At 36.0% G+C, this 16,016-nt stretch overlaps 2 protein-coding genes across 10 annotated transcripts in view; both read right to left on the reverse strand.

Moving 5' to 3' along the window:
• Positions 1 to 8,877: 8,877 nt before the first annotated feature.
• LOC149805185 (RNA-binding protein 4B-like) overlaps positions 8,878 to 16,016 on the reverse strand; it is a 31,297-nt gene continuing 24,158 nt past the window's right edge. For 3 of the 9 annotated variants that reach the window (XR_016418194.1, XR_016418189.1, XR_016418177.1), the window contains 2 exons: positions 13,101 to 13,202; positions 8,878 to 9,056 (listed from right to left, as the gene is read on the reverse strand). Coding sequence is in view for 6 of the 9 variants with exons in the window: in XM_089948237.1 (XP_089804363.1) it covers positions 13,217 to 13,235 (19 nt within the window). In the remaining 3 variants the exon portion in view is untranslated. Of the gene's footprint in view, positions 9,057 to 13,100; positions 13,236 to 16,016 lie in introns of those variants that run through there. The other 6 variants (XM_089948271.1, XM_089948253.1, XM_089948237.1 and 3 more) reach the window with 5 other exon arrangements.
• The window catches only part of LOC149805186 (mitochondrial amidoxime-reducing component 1-like), a 134,516-nt gene continuing 131,741 nt past the window's right edge, over positions 13,242 to 16,016 (reverse strand). The window contains exon 6 of the transcript XR_016418161.1: positions 13,242 to 15,743. The gene's annotated coding sequence lies outside the window, so the exon portion shown is untranslated. The remainder of the gene's footprint in view (positions 15,744 to 16,016) is intronic.

A 16,016-nucleotide genomic window follows, 5' to 3' on the forward strand; every position in this document is an offset into this window, starting at 1 on the left:
GACACTCCATCTACTAAGCCACCAGAGGTGTCGTCATGAGAAAAGCAATTACTTCCCAATTCTTCAGCTTGATATAGCCAACAATATGTTAAAAATGACATTAAAACCAACAAAACAAAACAATAAACAGTCGAGGCTGAACTGCCACAATAAAGCAGAGCAAGGTTCCAGTGCAGCTTTTAGTTGTAAAGGGGAATGGTCTGCATTGACTTGCTAGTGGATTCCTCAACCTATTTGCTATCAATAACATGTGTAGCATTTAATAAATAAAATTAGCATGTAATTGAAATATGTACCTTCTGTCATCTGGATTACCTGCTGTTCATTTATTACATTTATCAAAAATAGCCATCTGAACATCCATCAAATTTATCTCCAACTCTGGGATAAAACGTTAATTTTTCCAAAAATAATGTACCTTTGTTGACACTGCTTATCAAAGAAGAATTTGTGTTATGGCCATCCCAGTCAGCAAAATTACACGGGAAGTAATCAGAGATTAAAGACCTCTTTGAGTATACACCACTCCCTTGTTAATTCGCACCCTGATAACTCACGAACCTGCTTTTAACATGGGGTCAGAAGTGGATCCCTTATTTTAAAACCAGAAAATACTCGAAAAGGATCCCTATTTCTTAAAACTTGAAGAAAATCGCAATAAAAATTGGTAACTGAAACGTTGATATATCGCTCGTCTTATAGTTGAAAATGGTAGATGGGACCTAAAACATTTTAATCAACATTTTGAAATTATCAACTTTTAATAAGAAGTCAAATAAATGGTTACATTTTCTTTCCAAACGACATTCTTAGTACAACGTAAATAAAGATATTCAAGGAAATTTTGATCAATGAAATGTTATTTATGCCTAGTGTAGGCAGTACATTAATACCTAAATACAAAAAAAATTTGTTACGCAAAATTGGTGTTTTAATTCTATCTTGTAGTTTCTCTTAAAAGTGTAATCATCATAAATGCAATGTGTATTTAGACGTAAAATGTGTCAATCTACCGTAAGAGCTATGTCAGCAAGCGTTTCTCTGAGAACCTAATTAAGGGCCAACTGTGTTTTAATAACTGACTTGCTGAAGTATTTGTTGTAGTGTTACACTGAATTAAAAGCTGGCCTCCTTATGTATTATCATGTTAATTATGTCTTTTGAATCAAATAAAGGAGGTGGATTAAAAGAAAAGTTAAAAGGCACATAAGGTCTATGGTTCAAACTCCAGGTCAGAGACTAGGTTCAAAGATCAACATAGGGGTTTTGATGAAACTTTGTGTAAGCACAAAATGCATCTTTATCCTGCAATATGTTGCTTACCACACCCAGATCTGGAAAATGGTATAAAACCCCAAATGCATCAATTGGCTGAGCTTGCAAACACTAAAACATTTCCAATAGACTTGGTTTCTAAGCTTGTATCATCGATATTGCACACATTTGGTTATATCTATCCATATTAAGTGTTCTTGCATTTGAATGACCAAACTTGTGAACATTCCAGTGGCAAAATTTCTTACAAGATTTCATATGTAAACTTCCTCAAGATCTCAGACGAGTTAGATTAGGAGTAACAACCACCAATATTAATGGGGTGATCTCTTTTCACCCAATATGTAGTGAATATTCTAAAGACCAGATCTCTGATAAGACTTTGTATGTAAGATTACATCTTCAAGATCCTGGCTGATGAGGAACACCAGCATATTAATAATGTGATCTTGCACCCGAGATGCCAACCTTTTGAATATTCTAAAGGCCACATTTCTTTTCCAATCTGGATCAGATCTGGTATGCATGCTTGCATAATCAAGATCCTAGCTTAGTCTGATTATGTGCAACAAATACACATAAATCCATCTGACTGGTTCTGGTGGCTTAAGTGGTTAGAGTGTCTGCCTCAGATGCAGAAGGTCGCAAGTTTGAACCAGAAATGAGTCGTACCAAAGACTTACAAAAATGGTACTAGCAGCTACCTCGCTTGGCACTCAGGTCTGTGTTAGGACTGGTTGGCCTGGTGTCAGGACAATGCAACTGGTCTGCGTCCATTTAATTTAGGATGAACTAGACAAAACAAGATGTCTTCTGGTCCACATGTCTGCAGCATGATACTCCAGTGCTAGACATAAGTATAAACTGCCACTGCAGCAATACGACTCAGATTGTTCAAGCTACGTTAAAAATCCAAATCACATGCACATACTCTGACTGGCTTATCTTGTGACCCTTCTAGAGGCCATATTTCTGATTATTTTTTTGATAGGTAAGCCTACACCATTGAGATCACTTAAAAGTAACATCCATATACAGTAGTATTAATGAAATGATAACAAGGACGTATTTCTTATTAGATCTGGACCAGATCTGGTGCCGTATTGAGGCGAGACAGGCACAATTTTTATTCTTAACCAGCTACAAATTGATGTGAAGTTATGACCATCCATTCAAGGGAAGTTGCTTTTTTCTGGATGTTCATCAAAGCAGCCATTTTGAGGTTTGATCAACATCAGTTTTAAATATTGGGTTCTAAAATAAATTTAAAACAATTAAAACCACCACCTGAAGAACGGTTAATTTTGTGCTTCCTTAAATATAAATCTCCCACAGCTACTCCTACCCCATAATGCAGACAAGTTTATAGTCGAAACTAGAGCACAACTTTTTATTCAGATCTTAGGTGTACCATGTTCAACAACAACGCACTAAAAGCTTTAAGTGCTGTTGCATTCATATTGCATTCAGCTGCAAATCAGCAAGTTTTCACTAGAGTACCATGAATGGCACAATATACTCCTGCCCCATGTTTAATAGTCCTCTATGTGGCTAGCTTAAATTTCTGCAAAGAAGGAAGAAAAAGAATCTTTCAATGACCTCAGCCTCCAAAATCCATAGCCTTCTACACCAATTAGTCTTCTGGCAAAAGTCTCATGTCAAAAAGGACTTCTATTGGGAGGAGCACCACCAACTAGACACCATAACAAGTCTTTCTGTGCAAACCCCATGTTGATACAACCATTCATTCAACAGTGACAAGATCTTCAAGAATGGCCACTGTGTTTAGTCATATTCAATGTGCAAGTTACTTTTGGGTTAAGGGATAGCTACACATTATATGAATTCTTGTAGTAATATTCTCTAGGTTGATACAACTATCCATTGATGAGTAGAAATAAAAAAAATTCCCAAGATGGGTGACACTGGATGTGGTGGCAGCACCATTTAACTTAGGACAAACATGGCAACACAAGATGTCTTTGGTCCATGACCAGTAGAGTTAAACACGGGCATGCAGGATGTTCTGGAGAAGCAACTGCAAGGTTAGGTTTCATTAGTAGCATTTCATTTAGGCCCAATTATTTGCAGTGAGACATGAAGTGAAAAATGTCAATATGACAATGCCTTTGAGAGGGTTAATGACAATAATTAAGCTGGCCTCCACGGTAATCATGTTGAATGATTGATTTCAATATCACTGAAGACCAAAGGGACACTCATTTAGTACATATGCAAAAATCTGGTAAAGCTTGACCCCTCCCTGTACATGTGCAACCCTTTTTACCCCTCCACCTGCGTACATATGCTTGATGCACCCACTTCGAATTTTATAGAACAGCCTATATTTATTTAATGCAGAAACGATCGAGGATTAATAATATTAACGTGTTTATTAAAACAGTCCACCAATGTTGAATGTCTGGCTGCATGAAAAAAATAAGTTGCATAATTTTTAAACATCTGTCTAGTGTCCTCTAATATTCAAACGTCAGAGAAATTATTAATGAGGTTGCATCCCACCCTGTCCCTTGTTTCCTATGCATGTGTACATAATCAGTAGACCCCCCCCCCCCCCATATGCAAGCATATGCAATTGGGCTAAAATAAACCTCCCCCTCCATGCGTACATACAAAATTTACGGTCCCCAACTGCACATCCAAAAAGTCTTATAGTCTTATAATGAGACCCCCGCACAATGAAATTCATTGTGAATGTCGAAACACAATTTGCAATTAGGATCAACCAAATACTATAAGCAGCGTTTTAGTGAAACCCAATATTAATACAACCGTTTAAAAGTGCAATAACTTGGTTTTAAAGATGGCCACAATGGTGGAGGTCAGATCAACACAGTTTCATTTTGTACCAAAATATATACATCATACGCATTTTTTTGTGAAAACCACATCTCAATACAACCATCCATACAGAAGATTTTCAACGAGTTTCAATGTCAGATTGGCACCAGAATTCATTTAGATGACTACATTGGACATCTCAGGAACCATTCTTGTTGAAAATCAACTAGCCTTTATGAATGCTCATCAAATTTCATGACAATCCTCATAGGTTAGGAGGAAGCAATAACTTTTACCAATGGCTGAAAATATACATGTGACAGAACCATGACATCTGATCACTAGATTTAAAAATTTGATCAGATCGGCTTTTAAATAAGTAGGAGCTTTATTATGGATTAAAATCATTGCATTTTGCCACAACATATTCTTTTCATATCTTAAAACAGCAAGATCTGAACATGATTTGGTCTGGTTAGGTTTTTGTGGGTTTAATGCCATTTTTTTTCAGTACATGATGGGATTGTAAATGGCAGCCAGTATATTTGGTGAATAAAGATGGTAAGAAACCCCCAGACAGAAAGCTAGTGGCAAGCTTCCTCACATACCCATAATAGTTGTGCTGAGACTCGCACAGTTCGAGGGAAGATATCCGAGTAATCTGTAAAGGTAAGCACCGTAGACACCTGGCCACCCCGGGGCCATAGTCAAACATGAATCAGATTCTGATGGTAATGTTACAATGATATTTTATTAATATATGTCAGGGTACTGTCAACAACATGAAAAAAGGAGAGCTGAACACCTCTTAGTTCACTGTGAAGATCTGTTCTAAAGTGTACATTTTAATTTCCATCACAAGTTTACTGCTTGGTGTCCTGTTAATGTTTATTGCAATTATCAAATTTCACTTTTATCACACTCTCAAAAGTTTTTTGGTCCAAATTCCCCAAGCGATGGTTTCTGCATGTCTGGTAATATCAGTTCATCCCCAATATACCATCTTAAAATACACTTTGCATGAAGCACACTGTGCAAACTCTGTGACCTTTACTTCTGGCCTGCACCAACTCAAGATCTATAATTGTTGTACTGTATTTGCTGGCCTATAAGTCAATGCAGAGTACAAGTCAAATCAGCAAATTTTCCATCCTTCATCTTTATATAAGTCGATGCTAAGTATAAGACGAGGCCAGATCAACACCATGGATTGTGTTTTTTACTTCGTTCCACACAGAATCACAAATTTTATCTTACCTGTAACTCGGTAACCTTTCCAGTCAGGATCATTAAACGTAACTAAAAGTACCTAATGTGTTTCACAAGAAGTATTGTAAACTTATTGTGTACTTTTAGCTACATATAATGATGCTGACCTGAAAACTTGAGTTACAGATAGGATACAATTCACAATTCTGTGTGGAATTAAATTATAATAACTTCCGGTTTCAAAAATATTAAAAGTATCACTTTATGCTTTTTCAGATTACCAGCAATAGCTAAATTGCATCATTACTAAAATGCACTGGGGGGGGGGGGGTACGAGATACAGAGAGAATGCATCTGTATGCAATCATTTTTCTTTTTGCACCTCGTGATCAAAATCAAATATGATCCGAGATACAAGAGTTCAGCTCTTCATGGATTGTTTTGGTTGTTTTTCTTTAACTTATTGCCTACCCACATTGCTAAGTTAAGCTTTTGTCAAAGAGAGAAAACATTAATAAATGAAACGGTAAATTAAAACTATGAAAATACATATACTCCTTCAGGGTTTAAATATTCACAATAGTTATATCCATATAGTTTCCATTAGGTTAATTCCCATGGACGTCCATTTTGCATGCTGTCTAATTTTCTTTGCATGTATAATGACCTCTCCATTCCCAACAATTAAGATTTTGTTTAAAGATCATGTACTCATCCTGTACTTAGAGGCAATTATTTTTTTAAATATTTGCTCATGCTTGATGTACTTTAAATTGCTGTGGGTTCGGTCAAAAATGTCACTGGCTCAGAAATTTACAATAGCAACCACCTGTCATTTCCTTTAACTATGGTATGGTATTCATAATACCCATGGGTAGCCTCATTTCCCTATTGGTAGCCTCGATTCTTTTAATAATGGAAGTGGAAACAAAAATTAGAAGGAATTGCTTAACTAGTGGTATTAATTGATAATGGAATATGGTACTGTACATGTACACAAGTAAAATCAGTCATCAGGTAAGTGAACAACATAGATTTACGATCTTGAAGACATCTCTCTCTCTCCCCCCCCAATGGGACATACAGATTATTTGATCATTAGATGACGGAATATATGTCATGGTTATTCATCTTCTAACTTGTAAATTCTAACGCACATATATATAATTAAATTTAAACAATGTATATTACTGGTGCATGCTGCTTTAGCGCAATTGCATCTATGTTAATTTTTAATACTGACGATTATGTAATTGTTTAAAATACTCAATGTGGGATCCTATATTTGTCCATACACGATCTCTTCCCCAAAATGAAATATTTTTTACACCATATTTTTTGTACTCTTGGAGAATTATTTTCTATATGAAAAATATGATAAAGCGATTCAGATGACATAATCCATATACAAGTCGATTTGGAGTAAAATATGAAGCTAAAATTTTCTGGTAAAAAAGTATCGTCTTATAGGCCGACAAATATGGTACTTGAAATATTTGTTACCCAATGGTTTTTAGCACTGGAGAAAGTGCATGTTTCATCATCTAGCCAGAAATCAACCAAAAAAGATACAAGCTTCCTTAACTGCTCTACTTAAAACATCTTGTAAAAATCTCTAATGATTAAACAAGATGAAAAATCAGTATGTTTACACAACTGTTTCTGGTAAAATCATTTTCTAGCTACTCCTTTCTATCTCACATCTGATGAAGGCCAGAAGATTCTTAATCAAAGTGCGAGTTGTAAACCACAATGGACCTCATTAGTACTTTTTATTACTTATAACACCTTTGACTTTAAACTCCCCAAAGTACAAAAATAATAATTTCTTAAACGTCAACAATTGTTTATCAAATCTACATAGCTGCCAACCCTCCAATACTTTTTTTGTCCTTGTTGGTGAAGACATTTTCAAAATGCTATGCCAAATCAGTGTTTGTGATGCATACGAGGAGCAAAATTCCGGTTAAGCACCAGTTTCTCTCTGAAAAGCATTTGTAGAACTACTCTTATACACATAACATGCTAAAATGCCTGCTACAGGGCCAACTGTACCAATAAGCTATAGTTCCACTAATATCGCGACCAGCAGTACCAGACCATTTCACTAACCGCTGATATCACAACTAGCGCTAAACAAGAAATTGGTTATTTTATTAAAGATTTAAAATAATTGAGAATTGGGGAATTCATGATTTTTTTGCGTGCGACATGAATCTGAGTCGCCGCAAAGTCGTGAAATTCACGCCAAAATTGTGAGGGTTGGCAGCTATGAATCTAGACTGAATTAGCTGTTGCTCAGCATGTATTATTGCACTGGTTGTTGCATTGATGAAATAGTTCTGGTCCCTTGTAGCCTGGTTCCCATTAGAATTGTGTGTACAGAGCATGTAAAAATATAGAGGTGTTTATTTCTCTTTTTTTAAAATGCCCTTTTGAGTTCAACTATACAATGTTGTGTGGCAGATGGCCTTTAAAATGGTATTTCTGTCCTAAAGCCAGCATAATTGTATATATACTTAATGACAGGCCATTGCATAACCTCTTCTGGGTAAATGGTCCAATTACAAGTGTACCTCCACTCCCAGTGGACACACCTAAGCAGCCAACCCGAGCTGATACAGATTATGTGACCCTTGAATTATAAGCATAATCTCAACCAACTGAGCTACCATGGCAAGAAGAGCTAATAATACCAAAATGGACAGTCTATTTAGGAATAAAACTTCTACGATAAAATTGAACTCACTAACAATATACCAAACAATACCATTAAGAACATAAACTACACTAGTCCCAGGTTTACACGATAGATTTGCAACAACTTGGGCATCGCTAAAATCAAACTTCTGACAAGCATATCAAGCCTGGCCAGATCTAGACATGGTCTACATGGAAGTTTAATAAAACCACACAAATATATAGAAAGATGTGCCAATGACGCTTGTTATAAAACAACAAAGCTCTTGACAGCTTCTTTATTATAAACTTTTTAGAATCTAAGTCTCTAGCAAGCCAACAACATTAACCAATCATTAAAGTGATGTGTCCCAGTTTGGTTTGATCATATGGTCATAATTTGACCATCTCAGACATAAGCTTACCAGGTTTTCTTGACATTTCACATTAAGATTGCAGGCTGGCAACAAAGTCATGATTTATGAACATGTCTATATTTTACTTGCTATCCGACCCATAAGCGTTCAGAATATCAACCAATTTACAAAGTTAATAAAAAATACAAATTAAATATGAAACCCCCCGAGAGTTGTAAAAAGTGATGGTTGACAGATGTATTGTTGTATAGTATGTACTTCAACTCTAAATGCTTGGTGTTGCTTCCAGTTTCATCATCAATTTCTGCATCTGTATTTTCATTATGGCTTGGTGCATTAAAAACAAATTTTGTTTTCATGTTACTAAACCAAAGACTAGATTATAGAGACCAATAGCAACTTGATAAAAGTAGAATGGAACACCAAAAATATGCAGTGAGAGTAGATACAATTCAATGTACAAGACACAGATACACAGCCATACCACAAGCCCACTTTACCGCCATCTAGATCTGCTAGAAGAAGAAAAAGAAACTTTGCATTTGAAAAATTTTAATAAGCAATTCCAGTGTTAGAACAATAATGTCAGTGAATAGCTTGCACAATCCAAATGGATCAACTACTGCCACTGCCAGGAGTGTTGGACAGATCACTATGAAATGTCAAGCAAGACATTACATCTGACAGGAGTTTCAGATCAACTCTTCAGGAGCCCTGCAAGAAACCAGAACTATAAACTTTAATAATGAACTTAAATGCAGATTAGAGCCTAATCCTCTGAAAATAATGGCTGACAAGGTATCTATTTCTAGTTAATATACATTTACTAAAAGTATAATACAGTAATTCATGCAAGTGTTTGTTCTCTCCAACTTCTTGTAAACCATCAATCCATAAAAATCAAGCCTGAACACATTTCTGCATAAATAATTTTAAAATTCAAATTTTTTTATACTTAAATAAATATTTCTGATCACATAATTTTATAATGCATCAAAGCTGTTATTCTCATACAAAACGGTTTAAAAAAAGAGGTATATGCAAAATAAAAGGGGAAAGATATTGCCAAATTTTTCATGGAGATTAAAATAATATAAAATCAAGTTTTTATAATTACTTTCTAGTTTAAAAAAATGTTATATCTTGGTTTTAATTTTGAACTGAGAAAAGTTCAATGTTCAAATAGCTAATGAAAAATACAAACATACATTTCAATGTCCAAACATCATTGTTTGATTACATCTCATAAGAAAAACAATTTTTTTAAATTTGTGGTAAATACTGATGCATTAGCATAAATACTGATGTGCTGAATAGAAGAGGCAGTAAAATGTATTCACTTCTCCCCAATGATACGACATTTAGAAGACTTTTTGAGGGTAAGGTTTTCAAATAAATCATAAATCAAATGTTCATATGGTTTAAACTGATTTGGTTTTGTGGGATTTTAATGCCATTTTTCAGCACAATAGGCCATACAAGGCAGCCAATACATTTGGCAGAGGAAGACCTTGAGAACTGCCAAACCACAGGAAGCAACTGGCTAGAAGTCACATAACCACATCGCTCAAGTCAAGACTAGAATTCATGTGGACATGAGTACCATTGACCAAGTGGCCACCTCGGGTCCCAAGGTGGGTTATGTCAAGGAAAACGAGTTCTCTTTGGGCATTATAGAGTGAGGCTGGTATCTGGAACTCAAAATAACTGATCAGTTCCCCAATATACTCAAAATTCAGTTTGGATAAACGCAATTTTACAAGGTACCTGGCAGTGGCAAGACCAGACAGAGTGAGAGCCCTCATATCTGGCACTGGAGAGACATGAAGAGGGATCTTCGTTGTACAGCCTACAGCCTCAATTTGGATTTCTAACTGGTCCCGAGACCATTCCACAATGACTTCTTGCCCATATCTGCACAAGACAGTATCTGCTAGAATACTCCTCTTACCCAGCAAGTGGCAAAAAAGAGGCTGTCCAATGGAGGAAGTTCCAGACTTCCAAGCATAGAGTAGTGGCACAACTGCCCCCTCAACATCTGAGGTGGTGGTTGTTCTAGGGTTTAACGCCATTTTTCAGCACAAGATAGACCATACATGGTGGCCAGTATAACTGGAAAACCCAGGGAAGAACCACCGACCCATGAGAAGCTACTGGCAGGCTTTCCCACGTACCCACGCTAGCTGAGTCTTGGACTCAAACCCACGCGGACAGAGGTGAGATGGCAGTGATCTGGAACGGTGAGCGCTTTAAACCACTCAGCCACTCGGGGCCCCCCAACATCTGAGGTACACAATGACTAATGACTATGATGCAGTCACATCTTGTGTATCTGACACACCCTTAAAGACTGTGAAAACAGCCAGCAGGGTTAGTAGCATACTTCTTTAAAAAATTTCAAGTTTTTTTTTCATGTTTCAAAATCATGTTTATTCATGGTGTGTGTGTGATTAGGATTTGTAACATAGCTTAAACAATTTTGCAGACATATTGCTACAATGTCTGCAGTGTGGCAGTTTATAGTGATGTCTAGCACTGGGGCATCATGGAACAGCCACATTATCCTGACACCAGGCTGACCAGTCCTAATACTAACCTCTGCAGCTGTTAGTACCATTTTTGTAAGTCTTTGATATAACCCGACCAGTGTTTGAACCCACGATCTCTCGCTTCCGAGCTAGATACTCTAACCACTAGGTCACCAGAATGGTCTTTTTCAAGATGCATTATTAATTTTAAAGGATACATAAATGAAACTAAAGTAAACACAAGTTAATACTTACTATTACTCCATACAAGGAGCATTTCTTGCAAAATTAAAAAAAAAAAATTAAACAAAATAAAACACGAAGTCAATAATATTATCATTGATATCTTTCCCGTTAATTATTTACATTATGTACTCCAACAAACAAAAAAAGGACTTTATCTTATACTAGAAATTTGTGCATTACAGTATATTAGCTTTAATCATTACTCAATATTGATAGCAGGCAGCTAACTGTAACTTTAATTTTGCAGGTATAAAGTATTTTTTTTTAAAAAATATATAAAAAATGAGTACATATGATCATGTTTGAGGTGGAGAGGATTCCACAGAAGATCATTATTCAGTCTTTAATTTCATGGTATGTATCAATAATTAAATGCAGGTTAGGGTGGGAACTAATCCTAGTAATGTATTATTTAGCTGTCACTTCTGCCTTACTTGCCTCCTTCTGTATGAGAGTACCCAAATGTGAGCTCTTGTTCCAACTTGCCATCAGATGGAATCTTCCAGAAATCAAGAAGAGAACCCTTAACATGTCTGGAAAACCACATCAGCCCATTCAGGGTGCTCTTCCTCTCCAAGTTAGACCCTGACTAGCTTGGGCAATCATAGTGAGATGGAAGGCAATGTTACAATAGTGACAGACAAGTATTCATATTACAACTAATCCTCCCCCTCAAACATTTTAATAACCGCAATACCTTTCACTATTTCCATGTTAATTTGCCATCTTGGAAGGAGGCTTAATGGCCTCAATTTCCCCTCTCCATAATTGCATTAAAATCATGAATGCCCTTATAGCAAGGGTGTCCTCTACATCAAACTGGCAAGTTTGCTCTGGTATTCCAAAGACCAAAGGTAACAGGACGAAGCTGTGCCTGCCAAAATGTGACTCATATAATCTAATCATAATAATCTAATCATAAATGATTAAAATGTCCACAAATGCACAAGATGTAGCAAATAGCAATGACATTATGGGCTTTGATTTTCATGAATGAAAGGTCCCTTTCCATGAGACTGATAAGCTCTCTCGATAGTGAGGCAATCCACAATAGGTAAGAAGATACACTTCAACCCTTCTAAATTCCGATACAGTGAAACAGAACTGTAATATCCTAAAAGGGTCAGAGTCTACCCTGATCATCCCTGGTACAGACACAACCGAGACTGGAGATTTCTATAGGAAGTGGGGCAACTTAAGAAACCTGGGTTTTTGCCAACACCCCATTAATTTATAAGTGGGCAAGATACACGTCTCTGTTGCTCAAAATACATGCATAACACCTTCTCAAAATAGATCAAATTTTCTCAGAAAATATCTTAAATAATTTGCTTTTTCCAATAAATTTTCACAAGAATCCAAATTTCAACATCATAACTATTTCAATTACTTGCCAAGTTACACACACACACACAAACATGCACAGTGCAATACATACATCTGTTAGCCAAGGTTAAGATATCTTAACCCTATTTACACCATGGCAGATCAAGCAGATGTCACTGTGTTTCGGATCTGTGAATTCCAATGGATGCAATGCATTCAATCCAAATTGTTCAATTATGAACACTGTTCCTACATGACCAAGACAAGGGGAGTACACATCTTGAAGCGACTCATAAATAAGCAATTTTCCACTGCTGGTCTGTGTTTGCATAAATACCTTTCATTCAAATACACCTGTAACGACTTCTTTTTGGTACAATGTCATCCTTTTTGATGTTAAGATGACAAAGTATCCTTTTGAAGTCAATTGCCTCCAACATTTTCAGCTGCAATGCATTGCTGTTGCACACTACTAGTTAGCGGGCATTGCATACTAAGGGAGGCAACTCATGAAATACAATAACTCTATAAAAAAAAAATCTGCTTGATCTGCCAAGGTGTATACAGGATTTACATATTGGAACCTTGGCTAGCAAAGATGAACATACTGAACAAGATGAGAGAAGCTGGTTACGCATGTATATAAAAAAATATGTACCAAAGCCATGGGAAAGCAGCTTCTGATCCAGCATAGGTGGTTTCTCTGGAAACCAGTTGGCTGCTTCTTCAAGCACCTCAAGTCATGAACTCGTCTTAAGGGCTGCAATGATATCATCAACTAAAATCAAAAGTGCTGAAAAAGCAATGGTCTCATCAATGTGGAGTACAATATTTACAAGCTTATTACTAGACTTGTTTACATATATTTTTTTAAACAAATGAAATTTAAGTCAAAACCTTCAGTTGGTGATTATCTATTACCACAATCTACATACATTCCATAAGCATTTATACCAGTTATTCAAAGAGGTGTCATGGGTTGTAATTACTCTTGCAATTTACACACAATGCCAGAAATATTATTTTCCAGAGACCTGTGAAATATGCTCTTCCAGAATTCGCTTTTCATGATCATGGAATTTTCTAAGAGTCCAAAAATCCAAAACTTGAGTGATTTCACCGGAACATTATGCTTTTCCCATTTGGAATCCATTTCCAAGGCATCCCAAAACACCACACTTTATGCAAATAAATTCTCTAAATTATGGGAGAATTCATCAACACACAAAATTTGTTTCAAGGTTCATCAAGCAAACTTGGATTTATCCAAATTAAATGTATAACCTACATGTTAATTTAAGTTCTTATCGACAATGTATTCCGCCGGTTCCTACATATGCTATGCTATGAATATGGGCAACCATCACAACTATACCTTGGCATTCTCATGGTATGAATTTTTTTAAAAAAGGCAACCTTTCAAATAATTCAATGTTGGTATTTGTCTTAGCCTGGTAGTATAGGTGGACAAGAATCAGTTTATATTACCTGTCAGTGGAATATACACAAGGACTTATCCAGTCACAAAATGGGTGCTTATATGCATGCTTACATGGTCTGGATTATTTATCCTGGACTTGTCACTTCAGCTTTTCCACGAATGGACCAGACCCCATAAACATTTTAATGAATGGTCAAACTACAGTTCATGCTGATCTAGCTATATAATTATAATGCTCTTCAGGTATTGATATATTTAGTACACAAGAGATGTAGTAGTATAGAGTATTCATAAAGGTTTAAAGCATAAAATACACTAATGCCAACAGTGATTATGGTACAAAGCTCACCTTTCTGAACAAAATCTTGTGATGTTATCTTCCTCCACAAGTGTTATTCTTAGCAACATGTTCATAGATAAGAATACTGTAACGAGTTTTTGTATTGCCCACCTTATGACGTTTTCCTTTACAGACAAGTTCTTTGACCGTTCAAACGTTTAAGTACAAACTTAATTTTTTGAATCTCAAAGGGGTAAGCTCCACATAAAAATCTGGTAATCAGGCAGAAAATAACTTTACAAGTCCCATGGACCTCTATGATGACAAATCTATTGATCTTTCGTCTAAAGGCACACATTAAACACAAATTCCATTAAAAAAAGAATGGTGCAGTTGTTTGGAGGTAGTCAACTATTTCCTAATAAAAAATTTTACTGAAGACAATCCAAGTAAAATACAAATGAATTTTGATGAACAAAATACCTATTTTTCAACATACCGCAAATGGCAAATGATACCAACCCACTTATGAACTATTTCCTACTAATTATCTTGACCACTTATCGGGGACTGGACTACTGTATAGCAGGCTGAGGACCTTGATAAAGTTCATCAAAATAACTGAAGGGATTAAAAGACAGCTTAAAAAGAAAACAGGCTAATGATTTGGCTTATTTCTTCTTGTGACTGATCTTGAGCATAACAGAAAAGAAATTGCAGAGAAAAATAACATGCTACAGTTTCATCAAAATATCTTCACTGGTTCAAAAGTTGTACATCTGCATGAATAAAGGTCATTGGCTTCTATTTGCCCTTGCAGCAACCTTCACTTTGAGGCAAGAGGCACAGTAAGGCAGGGTGGTGGCCATTAGATGCAACAGTCTATACATGACATACAATTGGTTCAAGTTTCATTATAATATCTTTAGTGGTTCAAAACTGTACTTCAGACATACATACATGTCACAGAACTAGAGTTTTCCTTGCCATGACCGTAACAGAGGGTAGGAGACGATGGTATTCAACACTCCATTGATAAATGATGTACTGTAGGCAAAATTTTGAGCAGTTTAGCACATATGTCCAACAGTAATTCCCTGCATACAACCCATAAATTTAGCCTCCTGTCTGTTGCTTCCAACAACAAAAATTTGGTCTTAATGGTTTTGAAGAAACTTATCTAGGAAAAGTGCTTTTAGTATCAATTATCCTCTAATTAGCTGACATCCCCTCTCCTTGCTATATCGATGGTACTTTGGATAAACTGGCTGATGCTAAGTCACACTGCATACCTTTTACTCCATTCAGATTATCCGGTCTGCTTTTTAGAGTGATCATAAATCCCACTGCTTTAATTGCAACAGTTCATCACATCCAATTCAAGGGATTCACTTGTCATGGATTCGTTCAAAACAAAGCTGATGTTCAGAATGCAGACCTGCCAACCTTGAGACCATATTAGTAACAAAATATCATAAACTGCTATTGTAAAGCTGGAAAACGTATTTCAAGTTCAGTATTCTAAACATGCAACAGTAAACATTATGTTCAACTAAAATGTTTGTGAAATACAAATAGATCTTATTTACCACTAGTACAAACGTCAGTCTCAAACCCAATGCAGCTCAATGACTTATTGCTATCTCTCAACCTTAACATAACTTTTGTAATTTTTTTCCATTTTACATGATGATGGCAATCATATCTCCTGCCACAAGGCATACTCAAATTGACAGGTTATGTCCACTAACTTAATTGTGTCCCTTCCAGCATTTATTCACATGAATTTGAATATTCCTTTTTATTCTTCTGTGCTGATTATTAACTTTTTTAAGAGGATTATTTTCTCTTTC

This window comes from Sinohyriopsis cumingii, chromosome 2 (assembly GCF_028554795.1).
Source record: "Sinohyriopsis cumingii isolate HCF-2022 chromosome 2, ASM2855479v2, whole genome shotgun sequence".
Taxonomy (NCBI): domain Eukaryota; kingdom Metazoa; phylum Mollusca; class Bivalvia; order Unionida; family Unionidae; genus Sinohyriopsis; species Sinohyriopsis cumingii.